General features: G+C 37.3%; 1 protein-coding gene across 1 annotated transcript in view; it reads right to left on the reverse strand.

Annotated features, from left to right (window-relative positions):
• Positions 1-18,333, reverse strand: part of LOC121669321 (ephrin type-A receptor 6-like) — a 258,545-nt gene that overhangs the window by 222,532 nt on the left and 17,680 nt on the right. The window contains exon 2 of the mRNA XM_042038090.1: positions 8,187-8,251. Coding sequence (XP_041894024.1) covers positions 8,187-8,251 — 65 coding nt within the window. The remainder of the gene's footprint in view (positions 1-8,186; positions 8,252-18,333) is intronic.

Here is an 18,333-nt window from a genome sequence, read left to right on the forward strand (position 1 = left end):
GATTATCCTCTTAAATCTGAAATACAGTCCTAAATTATTATTTATAAATACATGGATTTTATATTGAGTTCCTTTCTATTTTGTTCTCCACAGAATTATGATTATTAAAAAGAATTATGTTTCCTTATTAGCAGTCAATAGACATATATACAAACTATCTGTTTTCCACTTTTTGAAGTAGATTGTTAGGATTATGTGAAGAGTATCCAGTTCTGCCAGGATTGCTGACATAAATACATAATCCATGTGGTAGAGGCCTCTGTACTCACCTGGATCCCTTTGCAGGATATTAAATTGTGTGAAAATTACCGTGTGAAGTGTCTCTTCTGAAACCTAAAGTCTACAATTCTCTACATTTTGGACTAGTAATTGCTGCACACTTTGTTTAGAACTGTTCTTCAGAGAAGAGTTTTCAAGCTCAAATGTTGTACCAGAGGTCTGGACATCCACTGGCAGAGAGGGCAAAGCAGAGGAGAATTTCTTCAACACCACATTTTCAGTCCAGTTGGAGTATTTTTTTCTCACTTGGTGAGAACTCCAGTGGAGCAAAAGAACTATTTGGATACTGTATTTTCATCCTGGCAATGGTTGAAACTCCTGGTCCCCACAAACATCCTATAATCCTATCATTTAAAGCACCATCAGAACATGAATGATTTAGTGCCATTTGCAAGGGGGACTATGTGTTCCTAAGTATGTAAAAGAGGCTTAGAGAATGCTTCAAGCTTGATAATCTGGTTGCTTTCCCGTAACTTTAAAAATTCATACAATGTATTTAAACATCTGTAAACAGTTCAAAAGTAAAGCTGGCATAGTTTTTGGGGGAAGTTTTTTAGCTTTCTTTTCTGTTAAGTCTAAGTAAAGGCTTCCAATATAAGGTCAGGCTACTGCAAATCCTTAAGAATAAATTAATTCTTTCATTTTTCATTATACAAAAGAAATTATTCCTGGCACTAAAAATGATAAAAAGAAAGCAGCAGTTTGCTCAGAGTTTCCCTAAATTACTGAGCACAGCATCTAAGTAAAAAGCAGCAACTGGTTGTGAGACAGTGAAGCATCTGCTGCTACTGCCAATTTTACCTTTTCTCTTGGAAAAAAAGAAGTATTTTTGTGGCTTTGGAACAATTCAGAGAGATTTCATTTCAGAGTATCTAGATATTTATCACCTACTTTAGCATTTATGAGACCATTTCCTAAGCACACAGGAATTTCAAGGGGTATTTCCCAAGAGTTCAGTACAGCAATTCTGAAGTCTCTGAAAATACGATGGTTCAGATAAAGAGGTGTTCAGTATGCACCTATTATTTCCATAAATATTGCTTTTCTTCCACTTTACTTTTGTTCTGGCTTTTCCTTGATTTTTTACTGGGCAACACGCAGTTTGGCATTCTTTCTTGCTCCTTGTGTGTGCACAGTGAAGGCTGAATTATATCAGAAAATATTGTATTTAATTTGGAATGTACATATGAGCGAATTTTTTATGAATTTCAGAATATTTTCATGACAGAAACCATAAAATTCTGTAATCTAACACTGCTGAAAATACACCCCACAGAACTTCAATCAATTAATCAATCAATCAACCATTCTTCCTCCTTCAACCCACTATGTTTTCCTTCTCAAAACACAATTCTTTCTCTATAAAACAAAAAGACAATGTTGTGTTAATTTTCACTAAATTATACTTTTTTTTTTCTCTTACTGCCCTTTTTGGTAAGCCAAAATATTGTAAACTTCTGAATGCAAGAGATGAATGTGAAGCCTACAAAGACTTAAAAAGCATTTTTTGTGCACTGAGGGCATTGATGTTTATTTCCAACCAATGTATTTTTGAAAAAATAATACAGAATTAGCATTCATTTTGTGGGGCTGCACAACTGAAAGAGTTAAATGTTTACTGTGCTCTACTGCTTATAATGGTTCTCACACTTAAAATGCAAAACTTAACAGGAAATATAAATAGTGCCACAGCCACTCTTTGCCCTCTTTTGCTATATAATATACGATATACATTGAAAAATAATCAATATGTACAGTAAATTTTGCCTTTACCAGGAATATATATGTACACAAGACTATTTAAACTAAACAGGAATGGAAAATTAATGCAAAAACTATAGGCAACACTACTATCATAAAGTTCAGATTTACCACACAATACACTAAGAATACAATAAATTGCATTTGGTTGAGCATTTCAGAAATGTCTTCTAATGCTGTACTATTACAGATTATATATGAGCTGTAAGTACATGGCTGTTCTGTACTTGGAGCACACAAATTTATTTATAATCCTCCTCCATTTTATCTGCTTCCCTGTAAGTAGTTTGTAGGGTTTATTTTGGTTTTGTTGTTTGAGTTTTTTGTTTGTTTGGGTTTTTTTTGGTGTTTGTGGTTTTTTTTTTTGGGGGGGGGTGATGTTGGGGGTTTTGTTTTTAATTTACAACAAATTATATGTTATTATTTAGGCTATGAATGGTTCAGATCTTTGACTGCACAGTGGCAAGCACCAGTGGGCCCAAATTTGCAATATCCAAGTAAGAACATGACTATGTATTTTGGTCAAGCCTCCACGGAATCTGCAATGAGATGTTCCACACAAAAATAATCAGGATACTGCCCAAGTGTATGTACAGAAAAACTGAAGATGACAAATACTGTCTCATTACAGTGCCTTGCACATTTTGTGAATGTACCTGTTTTTGATAGACCATGCTCCCATAACCCTGCAGCCAGCCAGTAGATTATCAAATTCCCAACACAGCCACAGCTAATTCTGCGGCCCCTGGGCTTTCCAAGTAAATGAAGATTTTTGCTGTTTTACCAGGAAATAATACAGGCAAAACCAAAAATTTAGACTTGTACCAATCTACCTAGACTTGACAGTTCCTGGGACGTGCAGTTTTCAAGAAAAGCTTTCATGTTCTAAGAGATGTTCCTAAAAGAAACATGGAAACTGGACTCCCACGACCAAGTCATCTCATATTAGCAACTACAACTCCTTTAAAAAAGCTTTCCTAGACATTTAACTACCTAATTGTTTCATCTCTGCAGATGGAAATTAATCTCAAAAAGCTTACCCCTTGACTTAACCTTTTCCCTCAAATAATGACTTGACTGTCAAAAAGGATTCTAAATATGGCATTGCAGAGGATGGTATCTGATTATGCCCAAATTACAGCTCAAATATGTGACTTCCAATATTTTTTCTTAATGTCATGTCTGTAAATTCCCCATATTGTGTGAAAATCTGATTAGCTTCCTTCCTTTGCTTTCATTCCTGTTAAATGTTCTGACAGCTAAATCCCTACCCTCTACTAAGTTCTTATTAAAACCACAGCCTCTCTAACACCTCTGAAATCCTGTTGCTTTCACAGATGTAACTACATCATTACCACAGCTGAACTGCTGTAATAGAAGGAAGAACTTAGACTTTTGGGTGCATTTTTTCTCTCAAAAATGTCCTCAGTTCTGTTTTAAAACTTTGCTTCTTGCTACTTCTGCAACATCTCCCCACACAGCTGCAGTTCTCTGTTCCACAGCCTGTTCAGAGTGTGCCCAGGTGGCCAAGGAGGCCAATGGCATCCTGGCCTGGAGCAGCAATAATGTGGCCAGCAGAAGCAGGGCAGTGATTGTCCCTCTGCACTCAGCACTGGTGAGGCCACACCCCGAATTCCGTGTCCAGTTTTGGGCCCCTCAGGACAAGAGGAGCTGGAGCGAGTCCAGAGAAGGGAATGGAGCTGGGGAAGGGTCTGGAGTGTTACAAGAAGCCACTGAGGGAGCTGGGGAAAGGGAGCCTGGAGAAAAGGAGGCTCAGGGGAGACCTTATCGCTCTCTACAACTCTCTGATCGAAGGGTGTAGCCAGGTGGGGATCGGTCTCTTCTCCCAGGGAACGAGTGGCAGGATGAGAGAAAATTGCCTAAAGTTGCACCAGGGGAGGCTGAGATTGGATATTAGGATTTTTTTTCATGGGAAAGGTTACCAAGCATTGGAACAGGCTGTCCAGGGACGTAGTTGAGTCCCCAACCCTGGAGATGTGCGAAGACAAGTCGATGTGGCACTTTATGGACATGGCCTAGTGGTGGACTTGGCAGCATTAATTTGCAGTCGGACTCAGTGATCTGAATCATTTCCAACCCAAATGATTCTATGATTTGTTTGGAAGAGAAGTGAAATACCTTTAGATAGAAGTCTTTTTATGGTATTGCTGTTTTTTCCTGGTAATTTTCACACAACTTGAATTTTAATTATGTTTACTGTGTCTGTCTGGGACAGAGTTAATTTCTTTCCAGCTGCCATATGGTGCTGTGTTTATACTGGTGACCAAAACAATGCTGAGAACACACCATTGTTTTATTTAAGAAATAAGTGTTAAGTATATAAACTTCCTTATGTTCATAAATATGCTTCAGAGACAGTCTAGTTAAGAAAATGAATAGTTTAAAATGTTAAGTATTTTATACTTAATTTTTATACATGTATAATTAATCTTTATACATGTATAAGAATGCTCCAAGATATATTCCCCCAATCACCTTCTGAGATACAAGTTAAAAGATGAAGGTGAAGATGGATGCAGCTGCATTGAAAGGAATGTTTGCAGGTTGGCCCAGGAAAACCTCAGTGCCATCTGTGACAAACAGGACCAAGCCAGTCAAAACTTTGTTACCATAAACTACAGTAATGTCTCCTAATTAGCTAAGAAGCAGCTAAAAAATAAATTGCTGACTGGTGCATTTACTGCAAAACAATTATTTTAACAGAGAGGGTAAAATAATCAGTCTGGTAGGGAAAAAAAATCAGTACTTTGACAAGATTAGTCTCAAAAAATTCATAACACAAAAAGAACAGTAATACTGTATGCCCTTACGGCAACACTCCCCAAACCACAGCTTCTGAGCAAACTCTGCTCATAAAATTGTGTTTCATTGATTAATGCAATGGGAAATAAATAATATGTTTTAAAAAGTTACATTGAAGACAGAAGGAAAAAAATCCCACTAACTGGACTTGAATAAGGTATGTAATTTTATTAGTATTACTGTAAATGAAGGTCGTGGACCACTGCACTTCAGTTGGACTTTCGAGTTTTTTCCTTTCTTTCCTAGTCCCTAATTGTGTCCCCAAGGTCAGCAAACTGACTTTGGTTGGAATGCTGGATTTTGCTTCACATGCACTTGAGCACTTCAGACTGCCCACCAGCTCCCATTCACATCCTCTTCTGAAACATACGAACTTGTGCCGTCCCATTTTTGTACTAAACAGAAAAAACCCAACAAACTAACCCTGTTCTGTGTTTTCAAGGTTATGGAGTGACAGGTTGGTGAGTAAAGATCTCCTTTCATTCCATAGTGCATGCTTTTTCATAAATCAATCGGTCATTTTGAACTATAGCCCAAAGAACAGAGGAAGTATCAGATGTGTCCATTATTAAGGTAGAAATTTTAGACAGCCCAGCACTAAGAAGCTAAATTGGAACTCAGTCAACAAAAGTTGATGCTATTGACCTCAGAAATATTAATGTTTTATGCTGCATTTTTGTAGCTCTAAGCACTAAATTTATTACCTGTTCAAAATACAAGGAAAAAAATCTGACAAGCAAATAAAGAAAACACATTTGTAAGAAAAACCTATTGAATTCTCATGCTTCAGGAAGGATGCACAAATAACCGGGATGAAAATTAAAAACCAAAACCACATATTATACTCCCAAGACATGGATAACACAGTTATCATTGCAGCTCAATGATGACCAGTGCTGAAAAGCTTACAAATGTTATGTCATGAATCTCCTATAAATTAAAAGTCTGGGAGGCGAAGGTTAAGGTTCTGCAAGTTCCAAAGGGACCTCTTGATTTGTTATCCCACTTCACCCTGGCCTGTTAGTTTAAAATCTCTGAGGCATACCCAATGTTACCCAAATCCCAAGCATTATTACTTCAGTTGCTCTTTAATTTAATGAAAACATTCCTTGTGACTGAGTATGCCAGTAAATTAATGACTTCTGCTAATGTCACAGTCTCAAGAAAACCCATCATCCCATCCTTGTAACTATCAAAAATGTTCAGCAGAGCAGTAACCATATATCAATGACATATTCCTTACACACATAAACACTACATAAACACTTGAAAGGTTTGATTAAAGCAACACATTAGATTTGGATAGTATCTGAACAAAAATTTCTTTCAAAAACCACCAACAATTCAAAATCTGTCACTCCACTCTAGGAAACAAGAAAATCCTAATGTGCTCATCATGGGACAGAACTGATTCTTATTTCTGCAGTGATAATCTCAATCACACCAATGCTTGTGCCATATTCGGAATTATATTAGGACAGATGAGTAACACAGACTAGATAGCACTGTGGACATAAACCACCAGCCTTGGAAGTGTTCAAAAAGTGTTTGAATGTGACATTTGGGGACATGGTGTCGTGGTGAACATGGTGGTGTTGGGTTAACAGTTGTTCTCAGTGACCTGAAAGGTCTTTTCCAACATAAATGATTCTGTGATTTTACGTTACAAACCACTTTTCCCCCCCATATTTACTCTAGCATTTTTTTTTTTTTTCAAACCACTTTGTATATTTTTGGGAAATATTTTAATAATTGAATTCCAGGTTCTTACTGAAATGTAAACTCCTTGTACTGTAGTAAGTGCTGCCAGTTCTTAATACACAGCAGAGGTCCTAAGACACCCAAAAACCTCAAGAGGCTGCAAAACTATTGTTTAAGGTATGTATGATGAGCCAAAAAATATATGTTATAACACCTATGTTTTAAATCAACCTGGAGGGCACATGTTTTTGTGCTTGTATACTATCGCTGTTGCTTTTGGAGTACCTAAAGCTTTTAAGAATTTCCAGAATAACTGCAATTATATCTTGTGTGCTTTCCAAATGTACTGTGCACGTCAAAGGAGCTCATCCTGGTGCTCAAGCAAAACATTCCTCACTGAATTTTCTCATCATGGTCGATGACAGTCCTTACTTTTTGCTAGAGCAAAAATTCCTTGATGGATTTTCTCATTGTGGTTTATGACAGTATTTGCTTTGTCTGGGATTTTTAAAGGAAATAAAACTTTCAGAATTGTAACTCAGATTGCATGAGACTGCATACAAAATGTAAAACACAGAAGTATCTGTGAGAGATGGAATTTATGTCTAGGAATACAAAGAAAAAGAGTAATCCATAAGGTTGAAAACAGGCTGAGATTAAGAAATGTCACATTGCTTGAAATCCCTGAGGGCAAAGACACAGAAGGCATTTTATAAAAATGGATTATTAGGGTGCTGAGGGTAGACAATTTCTACTTCCTTCTGGAATAGATCATGGAAAATAAAATGACTGAAAATGGAACAAGATGTTTCTCTCAGAAAAACAGTATTTTCTGAGCTCATTTCAGAGACACAAGTAATTATATGCCTTGTACACAAGAATCAAGAGATAATGCAACCTGGTATAAAAATAATAATACTGTACAGTGACATCAGAACTAGAAGTTGATACAAAATGTGTTAAATGCTCCAGAATAGTGCATCTTCCTTTAAAAGTGAAACTCCAAGTGCCCCTGATATTCTGTGACATGCATTAGCTGGGTGGAAAGAAAAAAACAGGTTCTGAAAGTGTAGCCACTGGCAAAGCACTGATGGTTAAACTTTAGAGAGTAAAAATGCTGCTCTTCACTGTCCCCAAGGATAACAGACACTATTAATGTTTTCGTTTTTCTGACTTAGGTTATCTGATACCCTATTATCAAATGGTAAAGTCCATACTGGTTCTCACTTAAGCCATAAAATTTTTGTTCCAATTTGCAAAACTGAAAATTATTTTTCCTTTTATTTCACACACACAAAAAAAGAGTCATCATAACACATTCCTCCTGTGTAGGAGTTTTTAATATGAAACTTTATGATGTGTAACAGTTAGAATTGGATTTAAAGTAAGATAGATACTTAGCACTCAGAAAAGCAGGAGAAGGGCATAACAATGTGTACTCATGTCACTCTTGCATCTGTTATTCCTACTCACAACACAGGCAGCTCCAGTCCCAAGAACAACTAAAGCCTTCTGACGAGTCTATATTGCAACAATATCCACCCATGCATGAGCCATTCACTTCCAGAGTGTCCGAATGCCAAAATCCAGACCAAAAAAACCCCAAATGGTGGGAGACTTACCCCATTTAAGGGAAATGTTTTCCATCCTAGTTCTCCAAGGGCCGTTGTAGTATCAAGTAGCACAACTGAAAACAGAAAAAGAAATGGTGTTTGTGGTATTGTTTGGATTAGCCATAATAAAGTATTAAAACAGTAAGGACTGAACTTGCCATGTTAGCCAGGTTTGTTTAGGCTTTCATGGCTTTCATTATCTAACAAACATCTCAAAACTCAGAAAAAATCCTTAATCTTTTGCAGAAATCACTGGCAAAACACAATATACTACTGAAACTTAACCATTAAAAGGTGCCTGAGTAAACATGCACATTCCTGCAATCCCTTGTCTGGAAATCTGGAGAGTCCGCAGCATTAAAGCTAATAAAATAAACAGTTTCACAAGTAAGATTTTTTGATGAAACCCATAAACTTCCCAGAAAGAAAGTCATACAATTTACAAATTGAGAACACAGAAAAACAAATAACTTCAGTTTCTATCTTAGCTGTAGTATCAGTGTTAAAAGCTGCTGCATGTATTTTGCATCAGTTCTGTCATATTCATGTTGGTTTTTTGTTATATGATAGGATGTGCATTATTGTACTTGTATACTACAAAATGTTTCTGCATTATTTTAATGTTAAATTACATCAGCTTCATTTTTCACTTCCATTCACTGATGCTAAGCAAAATATTTAGCACGAGACATTTTACCCACAGGTACTACTGCCCTCTAATGGAATTGTTTCATCCGACCCGCTAACTTCAGAAATCTAAACTAGGATTTAAGCACAAAATTAAGTATTATATAGGGCAGTTTATTTTAATTATTGAGTTGGTGTGTTTTGACTGCTGAGTTCCTCCTTACAGCCCACTAATTCCAGTTCTTCTTTGAATGGTTAAATGATGGAGAAAAATAATTAAGCACTTAGTTTGGAACGTGACCCCACAATCCATACATTTGTGGGGTTTATATTGCTGTGCACTGTCTTCCACCTCTTGTCTGTCCAAATAGTTAATGTACAGCTATCTAGAATGTGTTTCTATAAATCAGTACAGCAGCAGCAGAAGCCAGGTCATGTTTTTCTGCCTTATGGAAAAGGCACCTTGGGATGGACACTGAACTTGGCAGCTTATTAGAAGGAAGCTGACCCAGCATCTTTCCTTCTCTTTTGTATTAGTGACAGTCAGAGCTCCTCTACATTTGAATGGATGCTGACTTTTACCCTGAAAATGAAGTTTGCTGTCTTGTCAATAGACTTACAGGCAAGTAGAAAGCTCAACATAAACCACATAAAAACTTAATGGTGTACGTGAAGAAATGATGACATTCTGAAAAGGTATTCAACAAAGGCGAGTATTCTGCTCTCCACTTCTTCACCACTTCACTGTGTGAAGTTTTGTGAACAATTTGAGTATAAATTACCATCTTTTACAATGCTTATTTTACTTCCAAACATTGGATCACTTATCCCCATTGAGACTATTGCTGTCTTCTGCTTACTTAAAAAGCTGTGATTTACAGGTGCCAGTATTTTCTGATTGTGTCAGGCTACCATGCTCTTGTTGGAGTCAAGAAAAGCATCTTCCCACTTCACATTTGATGCAGCAGTTTCCTGTGTAAAACTTTTAAGTTAAAATCTACAGGGGATCTGTTACCTCCAAAAAAATTAAGAAAGTGGCTTTAGATATTTCTTTTTTCATAGAGCAGACCAACAACTCAGCAGGTTTCTGAGAACAGTTCAGGTCATCTTAGATATTTGTTTTCTTCTCTCCATCTCTCCCCCTCCTCTCTCCAGCCAGAATACATTTGTTATGTATTTTGTTTTCCGCTGAGTTTCAAGTTATACCTTGCCCTTTGTCAAGTGCTATTCCTATGGATCTGCAGGCAGAAATAAATTCCTTCTACAAACGGCATCAGGGTTTCAAGTGTCATTTCAGTTTTACAATTTTTCTGGTAGCAAGACTGCAATTTAATAAATATCATCCAGGTATTCAAAATTAATACTTCTGTGAAACAAGACCCAAAATACAGAAAGGAAAACTAATTCATTTCTTCAGTGGAGCCTGAATTAATTAATTCCTTGCCTGAATTAATCAAGTACTACTTGAAGGCTCAAAGCTATACATTAAAAAAATTAAAAACCAGAGTAAATTCATCACTGAAAGTACATTAAGTTTAGATTTAGTTGAGCCATGATCTAATAATATTCCTCATATACATTTACCAAATGATCCCCAATGAGTAATTGAGTTCTGTTAAAATACAATTTTTGATACATTTGACATACCAAGGCTCTTGAATGCACACTATTCTTGCCTAGAGCTACCAAATCTGTAGGAACTGGAAAATTCAAACCAACTGGAGAATTCAAACCACTAAACAACTACTAACCAGAACTAGAATGGTATCACCTTCAGAGTCAGAAAAGAAAATCCTAACAATGAAAAGACTGTCTCTCCAACAGCACTTGTATTACAAGACATAAAATAATTATAGAACAAAAATGTGCAAATACTGAGTAAACCTTATGCTTATGCCAAAGAAACACAAACTCCAGTGAAGCTGTGGATTCAACAGGGCCTGCTACACAAATGAGGACACGGATAAAGCAATAAAATCCTCGCACACTTCAGTGGTTTGGAGATAGCTACGTGCTAGACTTCAGCGTGGGACAAAGACACCCAAGCTATCTTTAAACGAGGTAATTAAGAAGCAGCCTATCCCCAGCAGCACAGACCTGATGGCAGACAAATCTGCACTGCCAAGAAGCTTCTAACCCACAGCTCTTACGGCAGAAAATTTCCTCTGCCAAAGAGCTCCAGGCTAAGAGGAATGCCAGCATGTAAACATCTGAATTACACATGGGAGTGGAGGCTTCCCCCCTGCCTGCAGGATAGGGAAAGTTCCAAAAGAACTGGAAATTCACAGGCAAAGAGACTGAATAGAGATGGCAGGCACTACACCTATGATGAATAAAAGGAGAAAATTCTCTAAAAAGTTAATGGGATCAGCAAGCCATATTTATTGACCCTTGCCCTTACATTTACTTATTTATGCTCCTTTATATGCCATAAAAAGCTCCATTCTTCTTTTAAAAAATGAAAAGTGGCCATTATAGAGAAGCCATTAGCTGCCAGCATAAACAAAAGTGTGTCTGGAACTACTGCAGTGAATATTTTATGGAAAAGGCTCTGAGTACATTGGTTGAGACTAAGCAATGTTATTGACATTTGTGACATCCAATCTTCACTTTTAGCACGCACTTTTCTGAGGTGATGGCTTGCACAGTGAACAAGAGTTTAGGTCTGCCATTACAAAGTCATGTCACGATTCAAAATGAACTCAAGGATCCTTTAAAAAATCTCTTTGGATGAAAAGAGCTCAAGATTTAGCACTTGAATGTCCTTCCTTAAATAACTGAACTGGGGATACTAACACTTGCCTAACAATAATATACAGATTTAAACATACACCTGTAAGCCTATTGTTTAATTACCTGCACAGTTCATACTTAGAAGTGTTTAGCTTTGTTTTCCAGCACATACTTTAATATATATTATATTATTATTACTCATTATGTCATATTGAGCTTCAGTTTCCTTTTTTCTGGACAGATCTTACACTGCTATTATTAGACTTTACAACTGAAATTAATCTTTTCAGAGATTTTACCTGGTCCCAAGGAAACTGTTTTACTTAAAATTATGATGAGCAAAGCTCCGAGGACTGAGAATGGGGAATTTTAATTCTAATTCCAAAATACTCTTCCAAAGATGAACTCTGCAATTGTGTCTGTACAACCAAGGAAAAAGCCTTATAAACATTCACGTCACCGGTTTCTTTTCTTCTTTTTTTACCTATCTCCAGACAGGATATGTGTAAATTAACACAAATAATAAAGGATTTTGGCCAACTTCATGGAATCACAGTCTGGTATCAGATCACCCAGTTTGATCTGCCCATTGTAGACATTTCATACCTCGTAGTGGGTAGGCCTAATATTTGCAAGGAAAACAGAAGGAGACACAGACATTAATTTCTGAAGACACCACTTACAACTCAGGAATATCTCATCTGTACTGAGTAAAAGATACCCCAAAAAACGCTGGGAAGTTTCAGTATCTTCCAGCAGGGTAGGGAGGCCTTACAGATGACCCCCAGAAATGGGCAAAACTGGCATCTTTGTTTTTGCCCCTGAGAACTTTATTATTGATTGCAAAGTTTATATTTATAAGACAAACTCACAAAGCTTTTGAAGTCTCTCACTTCCAGCCCTCAGGAGAATTGTTCTCTTCTGAAGTGTCTGTACTTTCTTTCAGGTTTTATGCTTTTTTTCATTTTTAAAAAGAGGATCACATGCAGTATTCTGAAATAATTCCTTTTAACAATATGTATTAAGAGCCCTGGCTATTTTTACATCCTGTTTATATGTCCAAGGTCACATTAGCCTATTTTTTGCTGCAGCATTACAGTCATAGGCTGTTATTACTCTACAAGAACACTGTCCTATACAGACTCACTCCTTTTCATCATTCATTTCTTCAGTTTGGGTTATATTTTTGTGCTTGAATGTACAAAGATCCATTTGTTTATATTAAAACAAGTTTCACTTGCAAAGGCTGACCTTTACTAAGTGATAAAGGCTCCTCCCTGTCTGCACATCTTCCTTCTTTCTTTATTTACTACTCTTTTGTCAGGTATTGAGTTTATATTTATTTTCATGTTACTAATGAAAAATGTTAGAATATTGAATGGTGTATAACAAATATCTCGAATTCTGTGATTCAACAGTCACTAAAACGACTTTAAGGTTTCTTAGACCTTGTTCTTTTAAAAACCCATTTAGTAAAAAAAAATTTCAGCTTTTTATTGTCAGAAGACTCTGTCATATTTTGTTATAATATAAAAAATCTCAACATATTACTGCTGTGGCTTGCCTGCCTGAGGAAGACAGAAAGAAGAAGGGGATATGCAATATCCAAGTTACCTTGGCAATTAATGTGCAATCAACTGGGAAAAATTATTTAAATGCTTGGTTTTATGACCAGGCCTGTTTTCCATAAACCAAATAAACTGGCATTCATTATGCACGTATCAATTGAATCCTTTTCCATAATTTTCATTATTTTGCATGCAACAGCTCTCTGGTTTAGGCAAGATTAATGAGATGCAGTAATAGAGTATGAGGAGCACCTGTCTAGATAGCAATTCTGCCAGGGAAGTGTACAGGAGTCACAGCAAATCAGAGAGAAAACAAAGTATTGACAATGCTGTTTGCCCGAGATAAGCAGGATTAGAGCCAGCAGAACAGAGAGAGTAATCCTTCCACCCTCCTCAACATTTCCAAGAGTTTTATGTTAGACTCCAGGAAAATCCTTGCTACCCTACAGTTGCAAAGAAGAGGGAGAGCTGTGACTAATTGGGAAGTTGGGGAATCTCCACTCCAGGAGGCTTTTAAGACACCTTGAACACTGTCAGGCCTGGTTTCTGCATAATCTCCTGTTGCCTTGGGGCAGAGCGGGGGAGATAAATGACTTCTCGAATCCTCTCCAAATGTGAGTTTTATAAAAATCTAGTTACCTGGTTAATGGTGCTTCCCTTTTCTTTTCAAACCACAACTCTAACACCTACGCTTTTCCAATATTCCTGAATTCCCCGAGTCCCTGAACTCATTAAATTTGCCATCAATAGCCCAGAGATGTCCTCAGCCAATTCTTTCAGGACTATTGGAAGAGAACTATTTATGCCAGATGGGGAGTACTTCATATTCTTCATGTTATATGAATAAATCACTATTTCTGATTTTCCCAATCTCAAACACATTATTTTCTGCCTCTTTCTAAAAATAGTTCAATACCATTCACACAAATATTTTTATTCATAATTCAATAGAGAAATTTCCATTATCCTGAGTGTTGTGAGGCTTGGGCTTTTATTACATTTTATTTTCAGTTTTCTACACTTCATATTTTCTAACATGCATTAATTTCCACATGTATCCTCTCTTTTCCATTCATTATGAGAAATGTTTATATTTCTAGTTTCTGCTTTCGTGTTACCTCTGATGTAGGTTGTTATCCAAAACTGGCCTTTATTTACTGATCAATGATTTCCTAATTGGGAACTTTTAAAAGTCCCTTTCACCTTTTTTATTCTCATATTTGCACACTCACACAAACATTTTTAAAATTCTCTTTTAATGAATGAGAATTGGCCAGAATAATATTTCATGTACTAAACCCAACATCCCATTCATGATACATTCATCTTGTCAGTGCTAAGAAGTTTGCAACGTTATTAGATGGATATATTGGATAAATGCTTGTCTTTATCTTGGTACTGTTCTCCTCCATCACACAAGGTCTCCAATGAGAACCTTCAAAAACTAATTCCCCCCCAGCACCATTTTTCTTTCCTTACATTACACACAGGTGCTTAAGGAATAATTTCCCCTATTTTCTCATTTGATTCAGTTATGTGTTTCAGTCTTACTGTTTGCTATGACTTCCTGGATAGATATAATTTGAAATCCTGTGGCTCTGAGAAAACAAGATTAAAACAAGCAGTGGTTCTTACAAAGGAGAAAAAAAAAAAAAAAAGAAAAAAAGCCACCACCCACCTTTTACATGAACTTTTTTCCCAGAACACCTTCTTACCTGTTTCTTAGCAAGATCATTTTTTAAATGAAATTAAAATTTATCATATTGTAGAGCCCATATAATTATCCTTTCCATACCTTACATGCAAAGATGCATGTTCTCCTTAGAAAAGAAGGCTGCTGTAACCCTACTGCTCCATCTCTCTCTGGAATGCAAACCAACATTGTCATAACCAATGTTTCAGTTTTACAACATCCTTTTTTCACACTGCCTTTCTTCCATTCTCACTTTAAAAATCAACACGAACCACTTTATTCTCATGTTATATCATTATTAGCATTGCCAACCATTGCAGACCCCTCAGTTACACCTTTCTGAAAGCAGGACAGTAGAGTTAAAAAAAAATAAATTAGCGAGCTCTAAGTTAACTTCAGGGTTTAAAGTTTCCAACCACAAACACATTTTAACAAGAGCATTTTTCCTCCCTTACCAATGCCATTTCACTGTAAAATAAGCAACTGTAATACTTTAAACACCTATCAAAATCTCTGATAATCAATTGTTGTAATTTAAAATTTATAGATACCAGAGGGGGACAGAGTTATTTTCAATAAACATAAATCCTTGCACCCAAAAGAAATAACAGCAAAATTCTGTGTTCTGTTTCTTTCCATTATTTTAATCCCTGTCTATAACACATACAAATACATCAAAGGAAGGGGAAACATTAAACAATTTATCAGTGAAAAGCATGCAATATGAGTCAATTAAAGACACAGTCTTTCCCAGTAAGTTGGATTCCATGTTTTATTTCATGGATACCAAGTGGAACCTTGGAAACCCACTTGATACATTCAGTGGCACCAAATGCATAGAGAAAATTTATCTGTCAGTGCAGAAACACGTTACAGTTTCTACACTGAAATCTTTCTAGGATAACAATTACAATTCCAAATTGTACATGGTTAGATCTTAACTACTTATTCTGCCACCCAGCAGGTTATTTTGTTCTAAGACAGCTGTAAACGTTTTGTATTTTAAGGCACTTGCTTCTCCCATGTGAGTCTTACTCATCAGCACAAGAAAAAATAAAACTACTGAGGTAAAAAGAAAGCATGCTCACATTTAAAATAAATGGGCTTACCTCAGGAAAAGATGAGGCCCCAAGTTTTCCTCAGATAATTGTGGAATGGAAAATGAGTAGATAATATCCTACCACTCCTAGCCTGTAACACAGCTTTATCCCCAAGAGCAGTGTCAAAGTGATTTCAAAGTGATTTTGTTGATCAATGCACTTTCAGATGGGAAAGTAAGGCAGGAGAAGCTTGTGAAATCCATAGCTCAGCCAGAAGGGATGAACTCCTGTGTTTGTAGTACACCAGAGTGGTCTGAGCACTGCAGTGGCAGCCCTGCAGGACAGGCAGTGAACACAGAACACAGGAAGTCCCAGTAGAAAGAGGCATCTTGCTCTACTCTAATGTGCTCCTCCCAAAGAATGAAACGGGGGGAAAAGGTGGTTTAGGTACCAGGGAAACGACGTGTTCTTACCATTGACTCAGCTTCAAGATACTCCTTTCCAGCAGAGATTGCTGTTAAAATGAAGTGAGATAAATTAATGCTGCTCACAGCTCCAGAAAACAACACCAGAGCTGTATTATTTTTCTAAGCTTTTGGTTCCACATGTGAGATACAAGGAGATCAAGAACTAACCCTGATAAAAACAGGAATCACAAAATGATGATAGGAGTCCAGCTGCCCTATGTAATAATCTTCATTCTGCCTTGAAAATACTAATTGATATTCAATTCACCATCATGTTCGTGTCAACAGTAGATTACTGGGCAGCATTTCCTAAATGAACACGAATACCTGAGAGTTTTGTCAGCCCTGTTTATTAACCTGAGTATATCTTCATTAGGGAAATTAGAAACAACTGAAATTCAGATAAATGGATTTATCTTTCCTTGCAGTGGTAAATGACTTGTGTGTTGAAGCCAATTCTCTTAGGTTGGGACTAATGCTGAATTTAGTATTCTTCACTTTGCTGTTAACCTTTTCTACTCTGCATTCTTACACACAGTTTCTTTTACGTCTTTTACTGTAATACTTGTATTGAGTGGTGATAAAATGAACAAAAAGTTTATGTCACAACATCCAGAAGTGAAAAAAACCCCACAAACCAACATACAAAAGCTTTTGGAAAATTTTAACAACAGCTATACATAACTGTCAGCCAAACTAATTAGGAAGTTAATAACTCCATGGCTATTGCTCCTATACTCCATACTTCTTGGCATTTCCTCTTCAAGGGGGGTAGAAAGTTCACACTGGAGTTCATGGGCATAATCAAACCCGCCCTAGGCACCCATTCTTCTTTGCCCTGCTCTGATCCAAAGACGCAGCCTCTCTAATAGGAAAGAACGAAACGTATGGCAAAGGTTTGTTGCCTTTTCCCAATGCACACCTGGGGAGGTTGATACAGAAGTACCCTTCAACCTCAACATCTGTCTTTTTTTAAGTGGACTGAGAAGTGTGGAATGTGGAGTTTTCCACAGCAGTCCCTTTAAAGAAAGAAGTTTTGAAGACAACAGCTGATAACGTCACAAATAGGAACGGGGAGGACAGATGGCCTCTCTCTTGACTACTCAAGTAGTCACTTAATAATCATAATGAAAAATTTGCAGTTTGATGACTCTGAGGAACAGAAGAGACCAATGCCAGGAGAGGGACAAAGGCTGAAGCAACTGAAGTTTGTGCTTGACTGGCAGCACAGCCCCTGCCTGAAGAGCTGTTTGAGAATCTCTGGCTCAAGAACTAAGACAAGGGACCAGTCCAGAATTTTTGGCAGAGCCCTTGAGGGTGGTGTGTTCAGAGCCGCAGAGCTGCTTCAGACAAGCTGAGAGGAAGAAGTGGGAGTCTGAAACTCTGACACAGAGGCAAACCTGAGATGGGAACAACAGTCAGGGAAGTTCCAGACAAAGGCAGGCTCTTCTGCAGCGCCCAGGCCCACTACTTCTGTAGTTCAGCATAACTTTGTAACTCCAGGCAGCTAAATCAGAGTGTACCTACATCCAGTCCATATTTTTACATCATAAAAAATGAAATGGGGTCATTCCTATTTTGCAGGCAGCAAAGTTACAATGCAGAAAGCAAAGCAAATCTGCATCCAGGCAGGAAATAGCAGGTCCTGACTCACCTGCTTTTGCCAGCCAACAGGAATGCTAAGCTTGTCTGTATGAAGTGGTGCAGGGGCTGGAAAAGCCCATCGGTTGCAGAGCTCTAGTCTGAACTACCACTCAGAATTCATCCACAAGCCATACAAATGGGCCTCCAGAAGTGACAGGACATTTATTATTATCCACTCCAGACCTATGGCAATGCCACACAAACAGGATGAAGATACTATTTCACACTGAAATAAAAAGACATGCTCCCTGATCTCCCTATTGACCCAATGTCCTGGTTCTGGCTGGGATAGAGATCATTTTCTACTTAATAGCTGGTGCAGTGCTGTTTTGGATTTAGTATGGGAATAATGAGGGTAACACAGCAATGTTTTGTTGTTGCTGG

Source organism: Corvus kubaryi, unplaced genomic scaffold (assembly GCF_017639235.1).
Source record: "Corvus kubaryi isolate FWS band 111438036 unplaced genomic scaffold, C.kubaryi_AGA036_p1.0 37391, whole genome shotgun sequence".
Lineage (NCBI taxonomy): Eukaryota > Metazoa > Chordata > Aves > Passeriformes > Corvidae > Corvus > Corvus kubaryi.